General features: G+C 36.2%; 1 protein-coding gene across 1 annotated transcript; it reads left to right on the top strand.

The window, feature by feature from the left end:
* On the top strand, positions 1–25,866 carry LOC148938689 (protein ecdysoneless homolog). Its single transcript, XM_089107616.1, has 7 exons — positions 1–22; positions 6,301–6,579; positions 15,477–15,619; positions 19,026–19,205; positions 22,483–22,611; positions 23,518–23,722; positions 25,559–25,866. The coding sequence occupies exons 1-7, from the start codon at positions 1–3 to the stop codon at positions 25,864–25,866; spliced, it is 1,266 nt and encodes a 421-aa protein (XP_088963742.1).
* The last annotated feature ends 735 nt before the right edge of the window (positions 25,867–26,601 follow it).

The following is a 26,601-nucleotide window of genomic DNA, read 5'->3' as shown; positions in this document are numbered from 1 at the left end:
ATGAATGCTCTAGTAGAGCAAGGTAATGCAAAAACTTCAAATTTGGTAGATGAGATATACCTCGCCACTCCCATCGATTTCTAACGGACTTCCATCAAACAAGAAACAAAAGTACCGTAGGCCTGAAAGAATTACGAAGTGGTCCAAAATCTAATCAATAGCTAAAACCAAGCTTAACAGCTTAACTTGATTTGCGTTTTCCTGGGATCAACAGATTTGCAATGGTTTCCTAAAGGTCTGAACAGTAGAGCAAACACTTTTAGTGTAATCTTTTTAGTTAATTTACTCCACTTGTTTTGCTTAAAAGTGGGTTCAAAACAAATCTTTATTATTATTACACCAATTGAACGCAATTTTAACACATGGCCAGCACAGAAAATTGAAATCCATTTTGTAGAAAGATAAGGCTAACTTTGAACAAATGTTCAAGGTTACCCTGAAAAAACAAAATGCTTCGGGAAACATTGAACACTACCACCATATTGAACCTATGGAATTAAGAAGAGATTTCACCAGAAAACCTAACCATTTGGCTCCTCAGCTATAGAAAAATGTCAAAATGAAAGTCCTAGTTTAGTTTATCTAAACAAAAAAGGGTAAATTACTTTTAGCACTTTTTCACCGTTATGAACAGCTCAAATTCATTTGCAATTAACAAGATAAATTTTTGTCCAATGCTGATTTCAAGAGCTACCAACTGATTCAGGTGCCATCTAGTAATAATCTAGGCTATATATCTCTCCCCATAAAGCTCTTATTTTCCAATTATAAGGCTTTGCAAGGTACTTATAAACTTCTATAGACTACTTGTGTTGTACTGTGGGCCCTTTATACGAGTATCTGCTAGCTCCAGACCTCTAGATGAAAAGGGCCTATAGGCTTTTTATATTATATTGTAGACTACTCATAGCTCTAAGATTTGAATCCCTACTTGTAAGACCTTATATGCTACTTACATGCTTACGTTGGTTACTATATTTCTATTCATAAGGATCTAAAGATTCTTTAATGACAGGTAATAGATAAAACTTGATATTCCAACTTTGAAAAAAAAGCTTTTAACTTTGGGGCTGATTCTTTTACAGGATGATTAAAGGGTCTTGGTAGGGTAGTTCCAAGGCTACGCTCTGTATCCGAGGCTACGCACACTATATTTCAGGGCCGTATTAAGAGGAGGCGGGGTTTAAATCCCCTCCACCCTGAAATGTTTGTTTGACTCTCTGAAACGTAACAAAAATGAACATCGATTTTGTGTGCGTTTTTTAGTTTAAATTTGTGTAAAACCCCCTCCAAAAATTTTTTGAGTAAAACCCCCTCCGAAAACAATCCTGGGCACGGCCTTGCTATATTTAGGTATTTAGGACTCAATTTCCTGGAGCCTTCCAGACACTAGTGGGAAAGAAGTGGGATTCTGAGGTTTAAAGCTCCTGCTGGCACGGAAGCTTCAGATATTACTTGATTTAATTGAGGAATATTTACAAATGAAAAAGTTACAGCTTAACGTTATAAAAACTACAGTAGTTATTTTCAGTAAAAGGAAAGAAAAACTAGATAATATATTTGTATTTGGAGGAGAACAAATAGAAGTAGTTGAAAAAATAAAGTATCTTGGTTATATCTTCCAAAGTAATGGTGGATGGAGTTCTCATATTAAAGAAGTGTTAAATAGGGGAAGAGCTGCAACATTTTCACTTTTCAGGAATAAAATTAGTGGAATAAAGAATTTGTCTTTGCATAAGAGGGTTTTATTTTTATCTAAGATTTTGCCGATTCTCCATTACGGGGCAGAGATCTGGGGACATGAGAACGCTGCCCAGTTAGAAAGTGTTCAGCTAGGTTATTTTAAGAGATTGTAAGGGTTGCATAGAATGACCCATACCCTTTTTCTTAAAGGAGACCTTGGACTGTGGTCTCTTAAAAGTTATAGGACAGTCCAAATGATAAAATTTTGGCTAAGGGTTGTACAATTACCCAGTGATAGGCTACTGAAGGCTGCACATGATGAGTTACTTCAGCTACATAGGAAAAGATCTTGGCCTTTTAAAGTTAAAGAGGTACTGGTTAAGACAGGTTTTTCTTTCACATGAAATTATGGCCATGGACCAACTAGTCAACAATTATAGTTGGACAAGGAAATCAAGCGGGTGCTGGAGGACCAGACGATACAAAAATGGGGTGAGGAGATTAAGATTTCGGAAAATTTAAGGTATTATAAAGAGATTCAGATAATATATGGTCAGGAATTTTACTTTAAGTTAAATTTACCGTCTTGATACCTTACATATCGGATGCAGCTACGATCTAATTGCCTTCCGACTCGTTCGAGATTGAAAGTTTTTTAGAGGAGGAAAAGTGTCCGGGAGGTTTGCTTGCCCTCTTTGCCGAGAAGAGGAGGAGAATTTGGAGCATTGTCTGAGTCGTCGTCGAGGTCTTTTTGGGGCAAAGGAAAATTTATTTGGGAATGTGGAGTGCTGCTTCCTGATGCCTTGAAAACTACTTCGTCACACTTTATTTGTCTAGTGGTAAAATATCTTGATGAGTATTTTTCAAAAAGAAGAGAGTAGTTTTATTTTATCTTTATTTTTTTCTTTATTATTGTGACGAGTGCTGTAATTTGTTAATCTTGTATGTTATTTGTGTATATGGCCACATTTTGGCTTGAAATACACGTTATCTTATCTTATCATTCGACAAAGGCAAAAAATAGATAAATCGGATTCAAATTTGTAGTTTATTATGTACATGTGCAATTCATACCCAGTTTGACCCTTATTTCTATTAAATAAAAAAAACAAGTTTTTTTAACTGAAAGTAAGGAACGACGTTAAAACTTAAAAAGAACAGAAATTTTTCCGTATATGAAAGGGGCTGTACTCTACTCCATACTGCGCTCTTTACGCTAAAGTTTTTCATTGTTTAAAAAAAATAGAGTTGGGAGTAAGTAAAACATTAGCGTAAAGAGCGATGCGTTGATGAGGGGACAACCCCTTTTATATACGGAATAATTTCTGTTCGTTTTAAGTTTTAACGTCGTTCCTTACTTTCAGTTAAAAAAAAGTTGTTTTTTTTAATTTAATTTTGAACGTTTTTGAATTAATGGGTTTTGATTTTGGCTCACCGTACATGAATAATTAAAAAAAAATTGAATATTAATTTTACTTTTATTTGGTTAAATGGCTTTCTCGAAACCTGTCTAATTTTATTTACGAACGTTTTTATTAGTAATAAATATACGTAACTTACGAATTAACTTACGTAACGAGCCTCTATATTCTTATATTTTTATAGTATATTAGAGGGTTCGCCCCCTAGTCAATACCTTGCTCTTTAAGCTAAAGTTCAAATTTTGTTCCAATTCTTTAAAAATGACCCCTTAATCACAAATGGCGTTAATTAGAATAAATAGCTCTTATGAAATTACTAAATAATCTGTGGCTTGAAGAGCGAGGCATTGACTAGGGGATGAGCCCAATCATATACGTAATGTTTTCTGTCGTTTTAAGTTTTGATGTTTCTCCTTACTTTTAGTTAAAAAACTTGTTTTTTTATATCTAATTTCTGATCTTTTTTTTAAATAATGCTGGGAAATCCGGCGCCCCCTTCATAGCAATGTCCCTTCTCGCATGAAAACTTCCTTCATGGTAAGATCCTCCCACATAACCCCCGACCCACTCTCCCCCCCTACCAGAAAAAATCCCCTCTGAAAACTTCTGTATACTTCCCAATAATCAATACTATATGTTAACATTTGGTAAAGTTCATAACTTTCAGCCCTCCCCCAGGGACTTTGGAGGATTAAGTCATCCTAAAAGTCATAGTTATCATATTTTTGACCATGTTGAACAAAGTGGCAGTCTCAAAATTTTGATCGGGTGACTTTGGGAAAAAATGAGCGTGGGAGGGGGCCTAGTTACCCTCCATTTTTTTAGTCACTCAAAAAGGGCACTCGAACTTTTAATTTCTGTTTGAATAAGCCCTCCCATAATGTACTAGGACCACTGGGTCGATACGATCACCCCTGGGAAAAAAAAGAAAAAAACGAATAAACACGCACCCTTGACCTTTCTTCTGGCAAAAAATGCAAAATTCCACATTTTTGTAGATAGGAGCTTGAAACCTCTACAGTAGGGTTCTCTGATACGCGGAATATGATGGTGTGATTTTCATTAAGGTTCCATAACTTTTAGCGGGCCTTTCCCCCTTTTTTCGAAAATCAGCCAAATTTTATCTGGCGCGTAACTTTTGATGGGTAGGACTAAACTTGATGACATTTATAGATTTGAAATCAGCATTAAAAATCTGATTCTTTTGATGTATCTATTCGTATCAAAATTCCGTTTTCTACAGTTTTGGTTACCATTGAGCCGGGTCGCTCCTTACTTACGGTTCGTTACCAGGAACTGTTTGATTTTAAGCCTAAATGATAGGGAATTATTTCCTAGTTTATAAAGTTTTCCTGATTCATTATTTCCTGATTCATATAAAGTTCACTAGTGCTGTAAATTTCAGATCAAACAAATCCATAAATATTTCTCAGAACAACCCCTTCATATGAACTGATTCCGGGAGAAAAATTCATGTGTAATCAAACAGTTTGTGGTACCGAACTGTAAGTAAAGAGCGACTCGGCCCAATAGGAACCGAAACTCTAAAAAACAGAAATTTAATATCAATAGGTTCATCAAATGAATCAACTTATTATGCTGATTTCAAATATGTAAGATTTATCAAGTTCAGTGTTACTTGGGAAAATTTAATTTAGAGAAAACTTACCTGATTTTTGAAATAGGGGGGAAACATCTCCTAAAATTTCAAAGAATCTTGATGAAAATGACACAATTAGACTCAGCATACCTGAGAACCCTAGTGAAGAACTTTTAATCTCCTATATACAAAAATATGTAATTTTGCTATTTTTGCCAGAAGACAGATCACGGATGCGTGTTTTTTCTCCAGGGGTTATCGTATTGAAATAATGGCCCTAAGAGATGGGGAGAGGACGCATTCGAACGGAGATTAAAAGTTCTTGTATCCTTTTAATGGACAAACAAGATTGGAGCGTAACCGGCTCCCTCTCATGGTCATTTATTTTTTAGTTATCTAATCAAAATTTTGAGATAGCCATTTTGTTCCGTATAGTTGAAAGATCAAATAACTATGTGTTTAGGGGTAAAATAACCCCACACAGTCTGTGGGGAGAGGCATGTAAGTTATGAAACGTGCTCTTTCTTTGCGTATAATATGTGTCATAGGGAAGTATACAGACAATTTTAGGGGGGATTTGTACTTGGGATGGATTTCCATTGCGAGAATCTTCCTTGAGGAGGGAATGGTCCTACAGTCTCTTTGCCCACTCAATTTTGGATGTGGAGATGATCCAGGGAAATTATCCTGGGGCTATTTTCCGCATGTTCTGATTTTTGTAAAAGATTTACACGGAAGGGGTTAGAGATTAGAGTTTATTTTTATAAAAGTATGCTAAGGATAGTTTTTCAGGCTGAATCGTCCGCAAGAAATTTTACGGGAAGGAGGGGGGAATTTTCATGGATGTTGTTATTGTCTGGAGGGACGGGGGGTTGTACTTTACTTGTGATGAAATTTTTACGGAGAAGTTTCCCGTGCGGGGGAGGGGGGTATATTTCTTGGACGGTGACCAAGACTTCCCTGTATTTTTTGAAAAACAAACAGACATTAAATAACAAACAAGTTTTTTTTAATGAAAGTAAAGAGCGACATTGAAGCTTAAAATGAACATATATTATTCTGTATAAGAAAGGAGACCTCCTCAACGACCTCCTGTCCCCTCCTCAACGTCTCACTCTTCACGCTAAAGTTTGACTCTTTGTCACAACTCTACTTTGTAAATCAATAAAAATTCAATGTAAAGAGCGAGGCGTTGAGGAGGGCGCAGCTCCTTTCATATACGGAATAAGTTCTGGTCGTTTAAGTTTTAATATCGCTCCTCACTTTCAGTTGAAAAAACTTTTTTTTTTCATTTAATACAATTAGAAGAGTCCATATCTTCCTTATTTTCCAGGGCTATATCCATTCTGAACCAGTAACTGTTATATTTTTTTTTCTATCCCTTGCAAAATTGATTATAAACTAAATAAGAACTGCAGGGTGCTTCTTATTGCTTTGAAGATAGAATTCTTCTCTTTGGGATTTTATAAGCGGAAAGGTAATGGAGGGTAGGCACAAGGGTTGTGTTTTTCCGTTTATCTTCTTCTGGCAACTTAACCCTGTCATGAGTTTGTGAAATTCATAGGTACAGCTTTTACATTAATAAATAATTTGCAGAAGTGAAGGGTCTGTGTCTGAATAGCAGAGACAGAGAAAATGTTACCATTACATGGACACCATGGAACAGATGCCCATGGAACAGACCTGACGGGTACATCATCAAATATAAAAGAAATAAAAAACTGTCAGACGAATGGCAGAGTGGTGCCAGCAAACGGGAAGTTTTCTCTTTGAGCCATTTGGATCCCGGAACGCAGTATTTGGTTAAGGTCGCTGCTTTGACCAATCAGGGTTTAAGCACCTACAGTGATGTGTTGGTTGTCAAAACTCTGGGAAGTAAGTACCGATTTCGGAAATATTTTTTGTTAATTCAATTTTGATCATATTTAAAGTTACAAAAGGAAATTATGACATGAAAAGCATAATAATAAGATAAATTCGATTATCGCTTATTCCTACTAAATTTTAAGTCTTTAAGCTCTTCTCCTGCTAAATTTTTAAGTTCTTCTAAGCATGCCTATTTACAAAGGAATTTTTAATATACGATTTTGTATTAAAATGTATTAAAAAACATAAGAGAAAAGTACTTGCGATAATGGTAGTCCGCACAAACAAACAGTCCACATCAAAAATCCCCTAGCAAGGTTTAATGGCCAAGAGTGCACGGAGAAGGGAAAAGAGGCAATGTTGACGTTATATTAATTTAGTTGATAGCAAACATTCATAGCATATAGTGAATCATACAAATTTTCTAAATAAAACACATTCTTTTTAGTATCAATGCCTTTGCTCTAGTGTTCCCTAAGTAAATATCCATATACATGCAATATATCTTGTTTTTTGAACTTAGTATTTTCTATAGAGCATAACAAACTGACAGAGTTAAGACAATAAACCCAAAATCCAAGGCTTTTATCCATTGAAATTGATTAGTTTAACATCTACTTTATTAGTTCCCGAAATCTCCTTGTTAACATAAAGACAAAATCATATGCCCACGCTCGCTAATAAGAAAAAGTTTAAGGATGGCTGATGGCGTCAATTTCTTTCAAATCATTTGAGAATGGCAAGGTTGACTGTATCTAGGAGGGGGGATCACTGGGTTTGAGACCATTCCCCCTCCAAATGTTTTTTTCGGACCTATAAAAAGAAGCAAAATTAACTTAAATTAGTTTTGATGCGTTCTTTTAATTTTTTTGTCACCCCCCTTCGAAAAAAAAAATCCTGGATATGTCCTTGTACTTCTTCATCAAGGTCGTAATGAACTGATAGTAGTAGCAATAACAGTAAAAATGAAATCTGATAGTTTGATTGGGTCATCAAGATAAAACCATGTAATTTTGTATTGTAGAGGGTATTAAACTTCAAAATAAGAAATGGCAAATATCCAGCATTTTTATTGGGGGGCAAGAGGGATTCATTTCCGGATACTCAAGGGGCATGGGCTGTAATAATATTTGTTTTTAAATTATTGAGTGGGGGCAAACTACCCACCTTGCACCCCTCCCTCTTCCAACGACACCCCTGGTGAAACACAGGCAAAAATACCCTAACAGCATCAGTTGCCAAACAGCTCAAAAAAGTTGTAGCTTTCCTTTTAATATGTAGTATTCATTTTAGAATTTAACTAATTAGTTTTTCTTTTTTATGTATTTTTATTTATTTATGGTTTTTCTTTATAGTTTTTCGATATAGGCCTAATATTTTATTGATATAATATCATATTGTAGTCTTTTTTGTAAAATGGATAATTTTGGTGTGCGCAGACCAGTGTTGGATCAAGTTCAATCTTGTATGGATAATAAAAAGCAAAAAAGTAGAATGAGAAAATTTATGTTAGGTAAATAAGTTTACGCATTTGTTCTTGCAAACCTCCAGTTAAGGGTTTTAGACCATAATTATTACAATGGTACCGTTTTATGCTTCCAAGCTTTTCCAATTAAGAAGTGCTACCAAAAATGCTGTTTTAGTGCTATATCTCACTTACGAATGGTAGAATTGATAAAAAGCACGTAGATATGAGCAAAAGTTTCCAAATGAGCCATTACATATCACTCTAAAAAGTTCTAGTAACCCACTCGCCCAAGCTTTCCCACTTGAGACATGGCACCAAAAGTGCCGTTTTTAGTGCTATTTGAAACTTGCAGTTGGTTGAATTTACAGGAAGAACGTAAATATGAGCAATACTTTTTATTTGAGCTATTAGAAATCTATCTAAGATGTTCTGGTAGCCCGCTAACCCCACCCCTCGATAAACGGCATAAAAAGTGCCTTTTTTCGTGTCATATGGCACTTGAATACTGCTAAATTTATATACACGACGTACGTATGAGAAATAGTTTTCGAATAAGTTCTTAAGCATCTCTCTATGATTTTCTGGTAGCCCGCTAGGCGTGGAATAAAGAAGAAAAAACGACCGTTTTAACATTTTTTAACTTTTAGTTACTATGCGCTGTGGTTCGTTCTTTACTAGGTTGCAGCTAATGCTTTAACTATGACGAAGAAGTTCATTGCAAATTCTCCTCAGAAACTAGTTTACATTAAAATCTGTGAAATCTAATAGATAGTAGAATTTTTAAAACCTAGTAAATATAAGCAATAGCTTATATTTGAGCCATTAAACATCTATCTACGACGGTGTGGTAGCCTGTTAATCTTTAAGTAGCTTATTGATGAGCAGACGATTTATGAAACTTACTAAGGGGGCTGGGAGGACAGAGTACGGGAGGGGTTCTTGTGAACCTCCAGTTAAGGGTTATGGAACATAGCTATTACAATGATACCTGTCTTGTACTTCAGAGCTTTTCCACTTAAGAAGTGACACCGTAAGTTTTGTTTTCAGTGCTATATCGCACTAACGAATATAAAATTGATAAAAAAAAGCACGTATATAAGTGCAATAGCTTTCAGATGAGTCATTAAACATCACTCTTGTAAGTTTTGCTAGCCCAATGGACCCAGCTTTTCCACTTGAGATACGGCACCAAATGCGCCGTTTTTAGTGCCATTTGGAACTTGATGATGGTGGAATTTATATGAAAGACGAAGATATGTGCAATATCTTTTATATGAGCTATAAAAGATCAGTCAACGATGTTCTGGTAGCCTGCTAGTGTCATCCCTTGAGAAATAGCACAAAAAGTGCTGTTTTAGGGCCATATAGCACTTGCAGATAACAGAATTTATAAAAAGTACGTAGATATGAGAAATAGCTTTTGAATGAGCCGTTAAGTATTTCTATGATGTGCTGGTAGCCCGCTAGGCCTGTTGAAAAAAAGAAAGAAAAAAAAACAAAAAAACAGGAGACAGATCAGTGCTACTGATGCAAAACAGGGGTTTTCCGTATTTTTCAGGGAGGGGGACTGTAAATTCTCTGTACAAGGTTTTCGACCATGTTGATTCCAATGCTACACTTTTCATTTTGAGCGGACGTCATTTTTGAAGGGTTTGAGTCTTTCTTCGAAATCACCATAAATTTCCTTTCGTAATAAACTTTGACTTTTAAGACGAACCAAAATAATACTTAACATTTCTGAGTCAGTGTTTGATGGGCATTTTCGTTTTACTAGGCTGTTTTTTTCAAAGCGCGTTTTTTAAGTTTTGGCTACTATGGGCTGTGGTTCGCGCTTTACTAGGTTACAGCTACCGCTGCAACCATGATACGTTGCCGGGACATGCTTGAAAAATGAGCCTAGAAAATGACTGAAAAGAAAACAACAACGGATACCAATGCTGATATTCTCGATACGATACATGCGATACCAATACATCCCATACCAATATGTGCGATATCGATACAACCGATACCACATACAGCCCTTTACCAGGGATGATGGATGGCCATATCTTTATCAAAACCATATTTATTGGACCTTTGAACTATGTTTAATAAAATGGCTATCTCAGAATTTTTATAGGACTAGTTTGGTGAGAGGGGGCCTGTAGGGAGGGGGGGGGCTATTTGCCATCCAATCTGTTCGGTCACTTAAAAAGGGCACTTACAAATTTAATTCTCTTTCGAATGAGTCATTACACATCTCTCTATGCTGCTTTGGACACCCCCTAGCCATGCTAAAAAAAAAAGAAAATGAAAACAGGAGACAGATCAGTGATACCCATGCAAAAAAGACATTTTCCTCGGTGCTCAAGGTGGGGGACTGTAATTATCTTATGAAAGGTTTTGGACTATGCTAATTCCAATGGTGGTCGAAACTAAAGAGGTAGTTAGAAAACCTCATCGGTAAGTTTTGGCTTTAAATGTGGCCATAGACCATCCGATCACGTTAGTAAACGGAACCGTTGGAGTAACCGCGGAAATCCCACTAATTTAGGGCCGACGAGGGATCTCCCCCTCCAGTAAGTGGCATAGCAACTCTTTGCGCCGCTTTTGCCTTTAAAAGTGGTGACCTCCTCCAATAAGTGGTGCCAGCGGTACCCATCCTCCTCCAATAAGTGGTGGCAGCTAGAAAAGGACCTATCAACAGCACTGATAGCAAAAGAATTTTGCGTTTTCGAAGCGACGGGTTAATTTGGCCTATAAAGTAGCCTATTGCAGTAACATATAAAAAGACAAAAATACGCAATTAATTAATAGAATTATGAAGGTTTATAATGGGCTATAGCCTTGTTAGACAAATATAAAAAAGAATAACGTGAAATTAATGAGTTGAGTTTACAGTGGGGGAATCTCCGTATTTAAAAGTATTAAAGGGTTTAAGGACAGATAAGAAAACGTTGAGAGTTGGGTTATTATTTGAGTGAATTGGCGGACTGTGATATAATCTTCAGTGACGAAGGGTATAAGAGCATTAAGGACGGCAAATTAGGAGAATTTGTCAGTTTTTGCGAATATTGGACAGGAAGGTGGGAGGCACCTGTCCTATTGAGTAATCTGCCCAGGAGGAGATTATATTTGGAATGCGAGTATCCAGGGAGGATACGTGATTTATTTTACAGGGTAGTTCCCCTGTTTGAGTTTAGTCCAGCTTATTCACTAGTGGAATATTCGCATGGTTTTTCTGATTATTTTCTCGTCCAACCCCTGTTAATTCGTTTTTCGGAGATATAATTCACTCACGTAAAACTGCTTGTTGTGAAAGAAGTCGTTATTCCCTAATGAAGTCTAGAGATTCCGATTATTTGAAAAATTGTTGAATCTCATTACACGGAGCTGATAATTCACAATAGTAATTGCGTGTCATAATTTTGCGTGACAGTTTTTGAACTTACCAAGATTGACTAATTGAATAAGAGATATTATAATCGGAAAGAAGTATACGCGATAAAATGAGGGAGTACGAAAAAAACTTAGGAAGGATATGTGAAAAAAAAATTAACCCCTCAGAGGCTGTGCCAAATGAAGGGTAGTTACGAATAAAAGAAAATACGGATAGAAAACGAGCAGACTCAGAAAATGAATTAAGAGAATATAAAGACAGTGAGATTCAAAGTAGGCCAAGTAGCAGGAGTAGTAGAAGTTCAATTTCCAGCAGGAGCTCACGAAAAAGCACTAAAATAGATATGACGCAACAACTTTTAAATTTCATAGAGAAAGAAAGATTAGCCAGAGTACGAAAAGAGGAGGAAGATAGAGAACAAAGAGAAAGAGTTAAATAGCCACAGAAAAAAAGACTAAGATTTTGAAAGACTAAAACAAGCCATTTTTGAAAAATTTCAACTCTCCCCCGTACACTTTCAAAGAAGGTTTAGAAGCGAAAGAAAACGAGACAACGAAACATATAAAGAATTCGGGTACAAATTGAAAGATCTGTGTTTAAAATGGCTAGAGTTAGAAAATTATAGAATTTATGAAGACCCGGAAGAGATAAAAGAAAAATTGACGGAAGTGGTAAATAAAACAGTAATGGAATAATTTTTAGAAAACACCCACAGAGAATTGAAAATATATTTGAAAGAAAAGAACCCAAAGACAAGCGAAGAAATGGCGGAAATGGCGAATAGGTGGACCGAAATAAGAGAAGAAATTGAGGAGATGGACACATTTCAAAATAAAGAGTATAACAAAGATAGGCATTATAACACAGCGCAAGGAGGATTTACTTGCTATAACTGTGGTACCACGGGGCATTTTGCAAGAAACTGACCAAATACATATGACTATACACCACATAAAACAACAGCCTGGGCCATGACCCATAATAGGGAAAAAAATTACGCATTTGCAGAGTCGCATAAGATATACGGAAAATTGAACGGGGAATTAGTTGAAATGGTAATTGATTCTTGCAGTGATCAAACTTATGTGCGAACTGACCTAATTAATAGAACAGAGATAGACACTAAAAATAAAATTACAACATTATGTTATTATGGAGACAAGCACCCATGCCCGTCTGCTTCGGTAAGAATAGAAATTGCAAAGAAGGACGGTATGGTCCAGAGAAAAACGATAAAAGTAGGCTTAGTACCTACGCTAGCAGTAGATGTTTTAGTAGGAGGAGACTTTGGAGATATTGGAAATCTCCTATCGTTAGAAGCGACTTCTTTAACAAAGGAAAAATTACACTACGATGGAAGAATATGCTACTTCGTTGACAAGGCGGGGAGGTGGACCGGCCCATAAAACAAATTGGAAGGCTGTGCCACCCTGTCGGAAAAACGAAATACTTGATACGCGAGTTCAAAATGTTGATAATCCACAAAAATGGGATGCGGAAATAAATAGACAAGATAATATTGAAAATAAGACACGCGAAATTGATTTTTTAGGAAAATTTGCAAATAATAGAAAACTTGAGAACACTTTTAATGAATATGAGACACTAACAAGTATAGGCCAAAATGAAACACTGATTGTACCAAAAAAAAATGAGACGAAATTTATTGTGCGCGCTTTTCCTCGGAAAGCTCGAGAAATTTTAGTAGAATATGAAAAACCAAATATCGGAATTCACTTCCCATTTGATGACGAAATGTTTGTTGCTGCGGTAAGAATAAAAAAGACTAAAAGAGAGAAGAAAGATATTAAGCGGAACTACAATAAAGAAAGACAGTCGAAGATGGACACTAGAGTCCAATTCAGATTTCATGACGATTTATTTAATGCTACTACAAAAGAAAAGAAAACTAAGAAAGAGAAAAGAGATATTAAACGGAGCTACAATGAAATTATTCAATCAAAGATAGTGGACACTGGAGTCCAAATTAGATATAACGGTAATTTATTATTTTGCGCGAATGACAGAATTGAGAAAAGTAGAGACGAAAAGAGGAATGCAAAGAAGAGACAAAATTTGGAGATTCAGCCTGCAGAGGCGAAAAACAAAAAAAATGTTGGATGGGCTGTGCCTTGAAAACATGGATAATAAGGGGGACAAAGGGGTCCAAGACCCACCGGGAAAATTACAAAATTACAATAAAACGGAAAAACTTAGGAGGGAGGAGAAGACCCATGACATAGAATTGACTTGTCAACAACGAGTTAAGGAAAGATTGGGAGATACTGAATTGTGGGTTGGATTGGAAAAAACTGGGAAGAAATCTGAGAATGGTTTTATTAACTCAAAAGAGGGTTTGTTCCTATATGAGGGGGAGGAATCCCTTGGGGAAGATCCCCTGCAGGAAGACGTAAAAGATTGCCTTTTTCCTCAATGCACAACTGGCAGACAAGTTGCGATCCCTTTACTGAAGTCTTGTCTTTCCAGTCTTCAATTTCATCTTCATGCCTTATCACCGAGCATTATTCATTCGATTATTTTAGGGGATGGTACCCAGAGAAAAGCGATTCATGGTTCGCTCAGATTTTTACTTCATTTTCCTGAACCCTTATCGTTTTCACAGGCCTGTGTATTTTCGGCCTTAGACTATTTGAAATTATGCCAAGGGGCAATTCACTTTTTTATTGAGATGTGGGGTTGTTTCCACAGATGGAAATTAAGAGGCTACTGCAGCCAATTTTTACGATGGCTGGCATCATCATATGTGCCAGAAACTGATTCTCTGCTCCTCTCAAATGTAAATTCGTGAAAGCAAGAAAATTTTTGTTTTTGATTGTGCTCTGCACAATGAATTTCTACGAATCTTGGGGACGTCAACTTTGAAAACCAAATGCGGATGTTAGACGATCTAGACCATGGTGGTCCTACAGTAGAGACGTGTCGAGGACGACCGATCCTGAGCCAAGCGGTGGAAGCACAGACGGGGGTAGAAGAGAAGATAAACAAGTTTAGTGATTTTAAGTTTGGTGTTATGTATTTTATGTCTGAGATTCCAGCCAATCCACCGGAGATGCGGGCCATTTATCTTAGGAGGGAGGTGTTGGAACCCTTGGTCCCAGTTTTTTCAGATAATTGTCCCTCCCAGTTTCATTTCTTTTGGCCCCTTAATTATTTTTCTTCCCCTAGTAATAAATATTAATTTCCTTTTATTTTTGTGACGCCATTTTGGGTCTTCTTAATTGCGCACGTGTTTAATAGACCACGAGGTAAGAAATTGCGCAGTTAGGGAAGTTGACCAGTAAATTAGTAAGTCCTAGTATTGGCTGGAAAGATTCATTTACCACCCTCGTAACACCTGTCGCAGCACGCGGCTAGCGGGCTGGGAGAAAGAGGCCTTTTTAGTTCAGTTCTTATCTACAACGTGTTGTGAATACAGTAAGGTTTTTTTATGTACTCTTTTAACTTTTCAGCTTAAGTCGAAACTAAAGAGATAGTTAGAAAACCTTATCGGTAAACTTTGGCTTTAAATGTGGCCATAGACCATCCGATCACGTTAGTATACGGAACCGTTGGAGTAACCGCGGAAATCCCACTAATTTGGGGCCGACGAGAGATCTCCCCCTCCAGTAAGTGGCATAGCATTTCTTTGCGCCATTTTGCCTTTAAAAGTGGTGACCACCTCCAATAAGTGGTGCCAGCGGTACTTCACCATCCTCCTCCAATATATATATATATATATATATATATATATATATATATATATATATATATATATATATATATATATATATATATATATATATATATATATATATATATATATATATATATATATATATATATATATATATATAAAAAATATATATATATATATATATATATATATATATATATATATATATATATATATATATATATATATATATATATATATATATATATATATATATATATATATATATATATATGTATATATGTTCTTAAGTCGAAGAGTTATGAGGAGAGGAGTCACAGAGTGAGCCATTTTGTAATATTATGATGATGTTTTTTTTTTAGATTTACCTGAAAAACAGAACAAAAATTTACACCGTTGTCAATGTTTCTTACCTGCAAATGTTGCCGCATTGCTCAAATCTTATCCAACTATGATCGCTCCTTCAGTAATAGCCTTTTGTCACCGAAATGAAGATGATGTGAAGGTAATGATACTACTACTATTAATAAAAATCAATGCAGCACCAAGCCGCCCCAGCCCAACACAACTACGTACGCTCCTCCTCCATCCCAGTCTATTCAAGGCCTCCCTCTTAACACCCTCCCAGGAAGTTCCCATTTCTCTTAAATCTTTCCTTACGATATCCGATAGCAAGTGAAAATTAGATGGCTCTGTAAAATACATAAGGTTCAAAGGTATTACCGGTTTAAACATTTGGAGAAAAAACGATGCGTTGGGTTTGTGTTTGGAGTTGGAAAACGTGGGTGTGGTTTGGGGTTGTAAATTTAATCCTGGAAAATTGCTTCTGAATTCACAAATTACGTTAAAACTAAACAATTCAAAATCGAATTGGGGCCAAGTTTCATAAAAGAAAGGGGCCGAGGATGCAAAAATTTGCATTTTGTATATAAAAAAAATAGTGGACGCTTGTTTCACTGAAATAGCTTGGCTCTTAAGAACATTGTTTATTATAAATAAATGTAATTACAAGTTAATTATAATTGTCAGTTTGTCGTAGTGTGTTGTAGAATATATAAAACAAATATGTACAATCATGTATGATCTCATTCGTAAAAATACAAAAATAAAAAGGATTAAATTTTGTTTTACGCTTATCGTAATATTACGCCTCTTATCAATGGCTTTGTGGGTCATCAATGGCTTTGTGACTGGCTGCAGAACTGGCTTTGTGTAAAATTATTCGGGGAGGATTAATTCCAACTTGAAGTATCTAAGGAAATAGATGTCTATGGGATTTCATTCCGACTATTGAATAGCCTTGCTAGTTTTCATAAATTTGGTGTTAATCTTAATATGGGTGTTTGTAATGAAAGGGAAAAAACACATATCATGTTCTTTGTTCAGAATTAGGGTTGACAAGATTGAAACTCAAGCTGAATGGATTGCAGATGCAATTATTTTATATGCCTTTTTTACGATTGGACTAATAACTATTACTAACAACTCATTGCAGCACCAAGCCGCCTGAGGCCAACACAGCTACGCACGCTCTTCCTCCATCCCAATCTATTAAAAGGCTCCCTCTTTACACCCTCCCAAGAAGTTCTAGTTTCCCTTAAATCTTTCATTACGACATCCTCCCACCTCTTACGGGGACGAATCACTTTTGGTTTGGCCCTAGACGGTTGGCCGACAAGGACAATCTTTGGCTGTCTGTCATTTTTTCCACAGAATGATTCTTAGCCATCTCATCTTTTCTTTCATTATAGCCCTAGAAAGCGGGATTGAACCTTATTTTTGTACAGCTTTCTACTTGAGATACGGTCAGTCAGTCGGGCATCTAATGCAATCCGTTAGTAATTTCTCTGGAAAACATCTACCGACTCCTCTCCCTTTTTTTTCGAAGCGCCCACGCTGTATACGCTATATCATAAAACAATTATAATTGTTTCTTACACGACTATTTGTTCTTCCATAATATTTTTTTCCCAGGATTGTTTATTGGAATGGTTATTTTTCTTCCGGGACTATCTTTTATTATTCTTGCTTGATAAGAAAGAATAAATAAGATTTTAGATATCAAATATACGGTAGGGTTAATAGCATCTTAGTAGGCTTAATTCTGTTTCTTTGAGTAGAAATAAAGTATTTTGAGAATTTTGGGTGAAAAAGTATTTGAAGATTTTGATAAAAAAAAAAAAGACAGAAAGTTCTAAGTATCTTAAAACCTAATAAGATACAAGAAACATACTGGCTGCAAAAATTCAAAAGGTATTATGTGATGTTTATTGTAAAACTTAGATTTCTAGGCTACTTCCTCACAATAAGGGACTTCTATCGAATGATCCGTTTCCTCCGATGTTAATTAGTTCTCAATGTATTTAGAAGTTGGAATTCTTTCACAGATAAGATACCATATGTCCTCAAGCATATATCGTATATATCCCTGAGGAATATATATCGTCTGGGATATATCGTATCGGATATATCCAATCAGGGAACTAGTTGGGAAACATAGTTTTAGACAAATATGTAAAGCAGAGTTAATTTAAAATTGGCTTACCACACATTAGCTGCCTAAAAAATCACATTGTTCAAACAGCTGGTCCTTATAACAGAAAAAAAACCATAACGCATTTTGTAGTTTTTTTTTGTTGTCCTGTAAAATATATGTTGCTCTTTTTAAATTGTGTAACGGTTTTTGGGTAATCGGATCCGCTGTTGGACAAGCTGCTAGGTTGTGCTGAGATTGAGAATGTAGGCTGCGATCCGTAGTAAAAAAAAAACGTCAAATAATGCCTTTTGATTTACTGCGTTCAATTGAGTATTATCCATTACGCGGGAAAATTGCGGCTAGTCAGATAAGTAGCCTTTGCAACGCTGGAACATACTCTATGTCAAAATTAAACTTGTGATTAGATTTGAGTTGTGTTGTGAAGAAAATGTTCAGTCACTTATATTTGACAAAATAAAAAAATGTCTTCAGTTGGTCTTCATCCAGTGGTCGCTTTTGTACCAGCGTATGTATTTCAAAGGATATAGGGGGGGGGGGGGGAAGGGGATCAACCTTATTGTTTTAATTCCTCTTGCTCAATAACTAGTTATTCCAAATTGTGTGCTATGTACCAAAGTAAGCCAGGTTTTGCAGCTGCAAGCGTATACATGAACAAATTTATTTAAAGATGTCTTGAAGGGGGGCTTTGGCTAACTCAAGAAGTTGTAGGCTATTGCTACGCAAATGAAACTTTCTGTAAAGGAACCGTCACCCAAATTAGGTTCAGTTAACGTGTTTGAACATTCCATCTCACCACGGTCTCCTCCCCTTCAACAATATTGACCTCCTCAAAATTCGGTTTCTTTTTGTGCTCAGTGAACATAATTTTACGAACGTATCTACTGCATAATTAGGCTTAGAATCTGGTTTAAATATTAAGAACGTTCTTGCCAAGGTCTTTTAACTTTTAGAAGAAGGAAGCTTTAAGATGAATGTGTCTTGACGGAAATTTTCAGGATCTACAATTTGAGATGAAGGGGAGTTAGGAACTCGAAAGTACCGCTTTGACCTTAATTTGAGCTGTTAATGATTTTCTAAAACTTCCATTCATAAATAACATCACATTTTCCTATTAGAAAAAGCCATTTTTCTGAAACTTCTGTTTTGGCCTATTTTGAGTGCTTCAAGATTTTTTTTCTCGAAAAAATTAAGCAAAAACTGCCCAGGGATAATTCACCAGTAATATTTTCATTTTATCGGTGGTTTTAGCAACTTTTTACTAAAAAAAAAAAAAAAAACAAAAAAAAAAAAAATCTGATAGTGAGTGGGAGGATCTTTCTTTGCCGAAAGTGTTAGTAACAATTTACGTTAGTTTTATTCATTTATATCAATATTTAATTTACTTATCGCATGTTTCATTTATATTAATATTTAGGTGTGCAAAGCAATGAAGTTTTTCCCTCCTGAAACTCGGGTGATGATATCAGTTGTCATGACTCGACACCACTACGCTATGCTGACAAGTCAGAAGTATACCCCCGATCGAAGGACTGGCTGGTCTGTTCTCCCCCCTACTGACCCGAAGTGGAAAACCTATGATTTAGGCTTAAAGATTGTAAGGATAATTGGTGTTTTCGTTGATTTTAGCCGAGAAACTATTGACATTCTTTTCAAAACATTGATAAAGGGAATACCGTAGTATTGACGCCGGTGGCGGTATTAACGTTATGGCTTTAGTTAAAGTCAGCTAGGGTAACTTAAAAGGCGTTAGGTTAAATGATATAGATTTCAGCGCAAAAGCACATTTCCAGTTTGGACTGGCAATTTTGGCGATGATCAATTGTTTGTGTAAGGAAGGTTTTGTAGACATACTGAAAAAATAATTTTTATATCCTCAGCTATTTTTGTAACTATTTCTAGTCGTAAGGAAAGAGGATTTCATTCATTCTGGGAAATACTGAAACTCCTTAAACATATCGTGAACCAGGTTAGAAAGCTGGACTAATTAATCGCTAGAAATTATTTCGTTTGAGGGGGTTAACTCTAAATTAAAGCTATCTAAAAATATTATAGGGGTTTTTAACTTGTTGCAACCGATTTTCACTTTGGTTATAACGTTAATACCGCCCTCTAACATCAATACTAATCTTAAAAAACCAGATTCAAACAAAAAGAGAATTATTATAACAAATTTTCTCCTTGACTGAAACGTCGATACTGGCCTCTAATGTCAGCACTAACGTTAAAGAAGAGTCAAAAATAATAATGTCAAAATCTCATTATGAATTTTAAATGCAAGTTTTTAAGGATATCTCAATACTTTATGAATTATTCCAGTCAGTTTTTCCCTCAGTTAAAACGTCAATACCGGTGTTTAATGTCAATGCTATGGTTTCAAAAAACTAAAAAAGGAGAGTTAGACTCTCGTTTGGAATGTTAAATATGAGTTGTTTTTTTAATAATTTTACATAACGCTTTTTAAATTACTCGAGCTGATATTTTTCCTTTAGCTAAAACATTAATGCCGATCTCTAACATCGATACTAACGTTGAAACAGCATAAAAAAGAGTCAAACTCCCGTTTTTGACTCTAAATGTAGTTTTTTTTTAAAGAATGCCATACAATACTTTTTAAATTACTGCAATCGATTTTTCCTTCGGATGAAAAGTCAATAACGGTCTTTAATGTTAATACTAACGTTAAAAAGGAGATAAAAAGAAAGTAAAAATGCCGTTTTCAATTTCGATGTGTTTTTTTTAGATTGTCACATAATACTACTACTGTTACTAACAACTCACTGCATTACCAAGCCACGTGAGGCCAACACAGCTACGCATGAACTGCCTTCATCCCAATCTATTAAGCCTCCCTCTTTGAACCCTCCCAGGAAGTTCCCATTTCCCTTAAATCTTTCTTTACGACATCCTCCCACCCCAAAGGTGGACAACCTTTCCCATTAGCCCTAGACGGTTGGCCGAAAAGATAAGCTTTGACAATCTGTGATCCTTCATCCGAAGAACGTTCCCTAGCCATCTCAATCTTTCTCTCATTACAGCCCTAGAAAGGGGGATTGAACCACACTTTTCGTACAGCCTACTGTTTGAAATACGTTCAGTCAGTCGGATACTCAAGACGATCCGTAGGTATTTTTTCTGGAAAACATCTAGCAAATCTTCAACTGTTTTTCAAAGCGCCCGTCCATCAGAATCATATTTGACCACCGTCATCACTTTAGCTTCCAAAATTCTAATCTTGGTTCGCAGACTTATCTTCCTATTCTTCCAAACTTTTTTATCTGTGAAAAAAAAAAACATCCTGAGCCTTGGCTATTCTAATTTTAACTTTTTCACGGCACCCCCTGTCTTTACTAATAACACTACTAAGGTAAGTGAAGCGGTCCACTTGATGCATCTTTTTGTTACCCAGCGTCACTTTTTCATCTTCACTTATTCCTAGCCTTAGCGTCTTGGTCTTCTTGACATTAATTTTTAAACCTATTCTAGCACCCTGAACTCGCCAAACCTCTAAGAGCTCATTCATTTTACTCACACTTTCATCTAGGATGCTTAAATCATCAGCATAATCTAAGTCTAGGAAAGATTTTCTTCCCCATTTGATTCCGTGTTTTCCCACTGCCTTTCCTGTGCTCCTTATGACAGTCTAACAAACGGATCCATATAAATAGAGATAGAACACAGTCCTGCTTAACACCAGATTTAATACAAAACCAGCTACTAACCTTATTTCCTACCTTGACCGAGTGTTATTCTCGTACATAGCACTAATGACTTTAATGTGTTAGTCCGGTGTACCATACTAGGATAAAACCTTCGCTGAACCTCTTCTATCAGCTGAATTGGGCGCTTGCTCATAATCTATAAAACTGAGGACTAAAGGTGTTTGATGACTTAGGTACTTCTCAATTATTAGCCTAAGATTGAAAACTTGGTCGACATCCTCTACCCTTCCTAAAACCAAACGTTCTTCTCTTGAAACTTTTTCTATAGCATCTCTAAGTCTAAAAAATATCATCATACTAAGTAATTTGCTACCTACAGAGACCAGACTAATGTCTATAATTACTCTTATCACGTTCTTATACACGTTCTTATACACGTTCTTATATCACGTTCTTATAAAATTACTATTATGATCTTGCTGGCTCACAGTGGGAAAACTGATGAATCTACTGGAAAAACGGAAAATGCTGCCGATCCAAAATGGGAGAAATTTGTTCGAAATTTAACAGAAAAGGGATATTTTCAAGTAAGAATTGACTTCAGGTTTTCCTAAAGCAAGGTTTTCCTAAAAACACTAGGTAATTCATGATCTTCAGTAATTTATTACCCCAGAGCCATCATGTTTAAGAAACTCATTTACCACACTATCAATACCTGGGGCCTTATTATTTCTTAATCCTTTAATACTGTCACTAATTCTTCCTCACAAAGTGAATCTTCCTTCACATCCAGATTTTCCTTAGACTTAAACGTCAATAACGGTTTGTAAGGTCAATACTAACGTAAAAAAATGGAGGCGAATTCCCATTTTGAATTTTATTATTTATTTTTTTGAAGTTATTGCAACCGGTTTTTGTTTTATCTAAAACGTAATACCATCTCTAATGTCAGTACTAACATTTAAAAAAAAGTGATATACATGAGCGGACTTTTATCTACCGTTCTCAAAATTTAATCGAAGCAAAGCCGGAAACGCTAACATCAGCAAAGAAATGGCTTTGATGTAGAGTAAATGAAATTTGCCGTAAAGTCATCGAGCAAAACGAAGAAAGAAAAGAATGCTATTCCCTTCAGAATTGCAGCAACTTGAAGACCTCTCCTGCATTGTATAGGGATATAACATTGTAATTTAACATTATTATCTTTTTAAGGCTTGTGGATTTGAAATCTTGCTGGGTCACAGTGGGAAAACTGATGAATCTACTGGAAAAACGGAATATGCTGCCGATCCAAAATGGGAGAAATATGTTCGAAATTTAACAGAAAAGGGATATTTTCAAGTAAGAATTGACTTCAATCAATCATCAATCAATCAATCATTTTATTAATACTAAACTCTATTACAAGACTTCACTCCCCCATCTCTATGTGTCTCTTTTTCTCATTTTCTTTCTCTCTCTCTCTTTCTCTTTTTCTCTCCCTTTCTCTCTGACTATTTCTTTCTCATGCTTTTTCATGCTTTTGTCTCTCTCTTTCCAGTTCTTACTTTTACTAATCTTCTCTACTTTCTCAGTTTCTTATTTCATCAATCTACGCTTGTTTTCGCTTCGAATTTGTTGCGCGAAAGTATGCTTTTGCTTCCTTCTTCCTCTCGTCCATCTCCGGTCCAAATAGACAAAGAGTTGGAGTTTAGCTCTACCTTAAGACAAAGAGCTGTAGTTTAGCTCTAGCTTAAGACCAAAGTAGAGTTAGATGGAGAAATCCAGCTTTTGTTGATGAAATGGTTGATTTAGGTGAACATGAGTTCAACTGTCATCCATTGTTTCCTCTCATGGATTTTGTTTCTCATGAGTTTTCTTTTTCTTTTATTGTTTCTTCTCTTTTCATTTCTCGTGGATTTTCGTTCCATTTGGACTTTGTCTTTTTCTTGTTTTTTCATTCCTTTATTTTCTCTTTTGTTGTTGATCGTTAAATAGTGTTTGTATTTTCACTAAGACAAAAATGGTACGCCTCTTTGATTTCTTTTTATGATTAATACAGGCGATGTATTAACGACGACATCTAACGACATGCCGTCTTCTGGCACACACGTTCAGTTTTTTTTTCTATGTTTCTAACGTTAATTGTATTTCAAAGAAACTCTCGTTTCATTTCTGCTGTTTATGTTTTCAATATTTCCTTGAAATTCATCTGAACAAAAAGAAAATGGGTCCAATGGAAAACAAGTCTTAAAGCTCTTATTTTAGGGTTACATGGAAGGTTCAAAACCATACAAATCGCTACAAGAAAAAGCCAAGATCTTCTTTGAGTCCAGTGTAACAGAAAATAGTGAAGAATTTCGAACCTCTTATAAACATCACATGGGAAAGCAAGTTCAAGCCCTTCTCAAATATGTTGATGTTGACTGTGAGGCTTTGAAAGCTCAAGAAACTTCATTACAGCCACCTGATGGTAAGCAAACGTTAATGCTGCGTTTGAGAGTATCGTGTTAATTATCTGAATATCCCAATTTACTTATCCTTAGCGTTTCACGACCATCACGACACGTATTTCATGTCAGAGGTTAGGAGAATTTCTATTTGAAACGGCCTGAGTTAGTTGTAGGAGAAACTATATATGCTAAACCAGGAAAATCAAGATAAGCGAGGAAATGACTTTACCTACTTGCGCAAAATGAAAACAAACAATTTAATAATTTTACAAATGGAAAAAAGAAATGTGAATTAAAGAGAGATAACAAAAAAGTGCACAAAAAGTGGAAAATATCACACCTTCAGAAATTTGGAAATAAGCTGTTTTTTCTTATAATGTACGTAATTATGATGAATAATCGTCTGACAAAATACAAGTAAAGGTAGTGATTACAAGTTAACACTATCCTGACAATAAGTCCCCTGAAGATGAAGTTGGCTCAGAGGAGTCTTTCTGTGTGTAACAACTTAGTTCTTTATCGTCATTAGATTAGCTTTATTTATGCCCGATATTTTGCCTGCACTGATATTGATGCTTAGAACTTATCGTCAAACGCTTGTTAGGCTTTGGTCACATTATCTCCATGGAGGATGGGAGTTCGAACGCTAAACTGTAAATTCCTACCCAACTCAAAGTTGCATACAGTAACAAAGAAGGCGCAGATTGCCAAAGATTGTCCTTTTCGGCCAAAATTCTAGGGCTAAACGGAAAGCAGATCGTCCTCTGGGTGGGAGGACGTCATAAATAAAGATTTAAAGGAAATGGGAACTTCCTGAGAGGGTGTAAAGAGGGAGGATTTGAATAGATTAGGATGGAAGAGGAGCGTGCGTAGCTGTGTTGGCCTCAGGTGGCTTGGTGCTGCGGTGAGTTGTGAGTAATAGTAGTAGTAGTCCTTCAAAGCTATAGTGAAACCTTTAGTTCAACTACCTATCTATTCCCCAAATGGATCCATATATAAAGTTTCTAGCCACTAAAAAAATAAGGTGCACTTCTAATCAGACAAAATTATTGCGACGCATTTTTCTCTCAACAATTAACTCCAACCAATCTCCTCTAATAATAGTAGATTCAATTTAAATATATTTTAATATTTAATGTTAAATTTGCAGTATTTTATGTTACAGTGAGTTGTTAGTTGTAGTAGTAGTAGTAGTTGTATTTTATTGATAATTGTTTATTTTTTGTTAATAACCTATATTGATAATTAATATTAATCATTAATATTAAGCTTTTTCTTCTCGTCTGGTTTAGTATTTCGATTTTCCTGATTAGAAATCAAGCAGGGCTTGCACTATCCCCGAATTCTCAAGTATTCCCCGAAAATATATGCGTCACTGTGAAAAAAATTTGGTTCCCCAAATCGCCGAAAATCACGCAATCACGGTGCCATCCCTAGCGATAAAAAACTTAATTCGTTTAAGATGATTGATGGTGCCAAAGGTGATGACAGCCTCCCTCTTATTGAGATCTTCAAGAGGCAACGTTAATTTTCTAATATCGCAGTGCTGCTGTAGAAAGTTGAGCTTAAACGTAAAGACCAGGGGTTTGGTGGGGATGACAACTTTTCCCTTATTTCGGAAAACTGTATTTCATTTTGAAAAGCAATTACACCTACATACCGCCCCCCCTTTCTTAAAGTATTGTTATACAACTTCCGTTGAAATTTAGTGTAAAGAGCGGACAAATTTAAAATTTGAATTTGAGCGACATTAAAACTCGAAACGAAAGGAAATTATCATGTATATGAGGAAAACTACTGGCCTTCTCGGTCACCTCTCTTTACACTAAGGTTTTGCTGTATTTCATTTCTTTAAGACACATGCTCTAGCAAAGGGTGCTCCAAACAACGGTCCATGGGACTAACGTGGCCCGCGATCTCCTCTTATAAGGTTCCTGGAGACCTTTTAATCACCAGAATGGTTTATACAATGTCACTGACTTTATCACATTCAACAACAAATCTTCCTGCACTGGATTATTCACCAGAAAGCTTCCTCAGCGAAAATATTGACCAATTTAAGTCTCTAGTCGAGACGCTCTCCTCCACTGTCTCCGTAGTTGGGCTGCAAATCAACTGGAAGAAAACGAAGATCATGCCCATAGAAAAGACCGCATCGGTGTAACCCTTAACTGTTGTGATCAATGGCCAAACTGTCGACTTGGTAAGGCGGCTCACCTATCTCGGATCAATTATATCATCGAATGGCACACTTGACGCCGATATATCAGCCAGATCAGCCAAGGCAAAGTCTGTATTCAGACGGCTCCTGAGAGCAGTCTTCCACAAACTGCAAATTAGTCGCCTTACAAAAGCCCGTATCTACAACGCCGTCTCAAGCATCATACTGTACTCTTTTGAGACATGGTCGATAGCCCAGACACAGCTAAGAAAGGTCGATTCCATCCAAACTATACACCTGTGTCGAGATGAAGGGTTCAAAGGGTAGGAAAAGATCCATAACACTGAGATCCAGATAACCTTCAATTTTGCCAACCTCTCCTTCCACATAGAAGCTCATTCTCTAAGATGGCACGGCCACTTACTCCGCCTCCCGACAACTACCCCTGCAAGGATCATATCGGACTTCAATCCCTCGATTGTCTGGAAACGTTCTCGAGGAAGGTCGCGCACCAGATGGGCTGATTTTATAAACCAATGCCTCCTCAACCGCAAAATCGACCCAAATGAGGCCCCATCCTTAGCCCTGGACAAGGTTGCTTGGAGAAGACTGACATCGCTGTCAACCAGTTCCCTCTACGCTGGCGACCCTGCTGAGCAAGAGCGATAAGTCAAAGTAAGTCAAAACGCTTTGTTTACTAAATGTATGGGCATTAGGAGTGTATTAAATTCTGTGGTA

The sequence above is a fragment of the Artemia sp. Qi Xiang Cuo genome, unplaced genomic scaffold, assembly GCF_049724085.1.
Source record: "Artemia sp. Qi Xiang Cuo unplaced genomic scaffold, ASM4972408v1 HiC_scaffold_3025, whole genome shotgun sequence".
Lineage (NCBI taxonomy): Eukaryota > Metazoa > Arthropoda > Branchiopoda > Anostraca > Artemiidae > Artemia > Artemia sp. Qi Xiang Cuo.
Note: the sequence above shows the minus strand (reverse complement) of the source record. Positions and strands in the feature narration are given on the sequence as shown.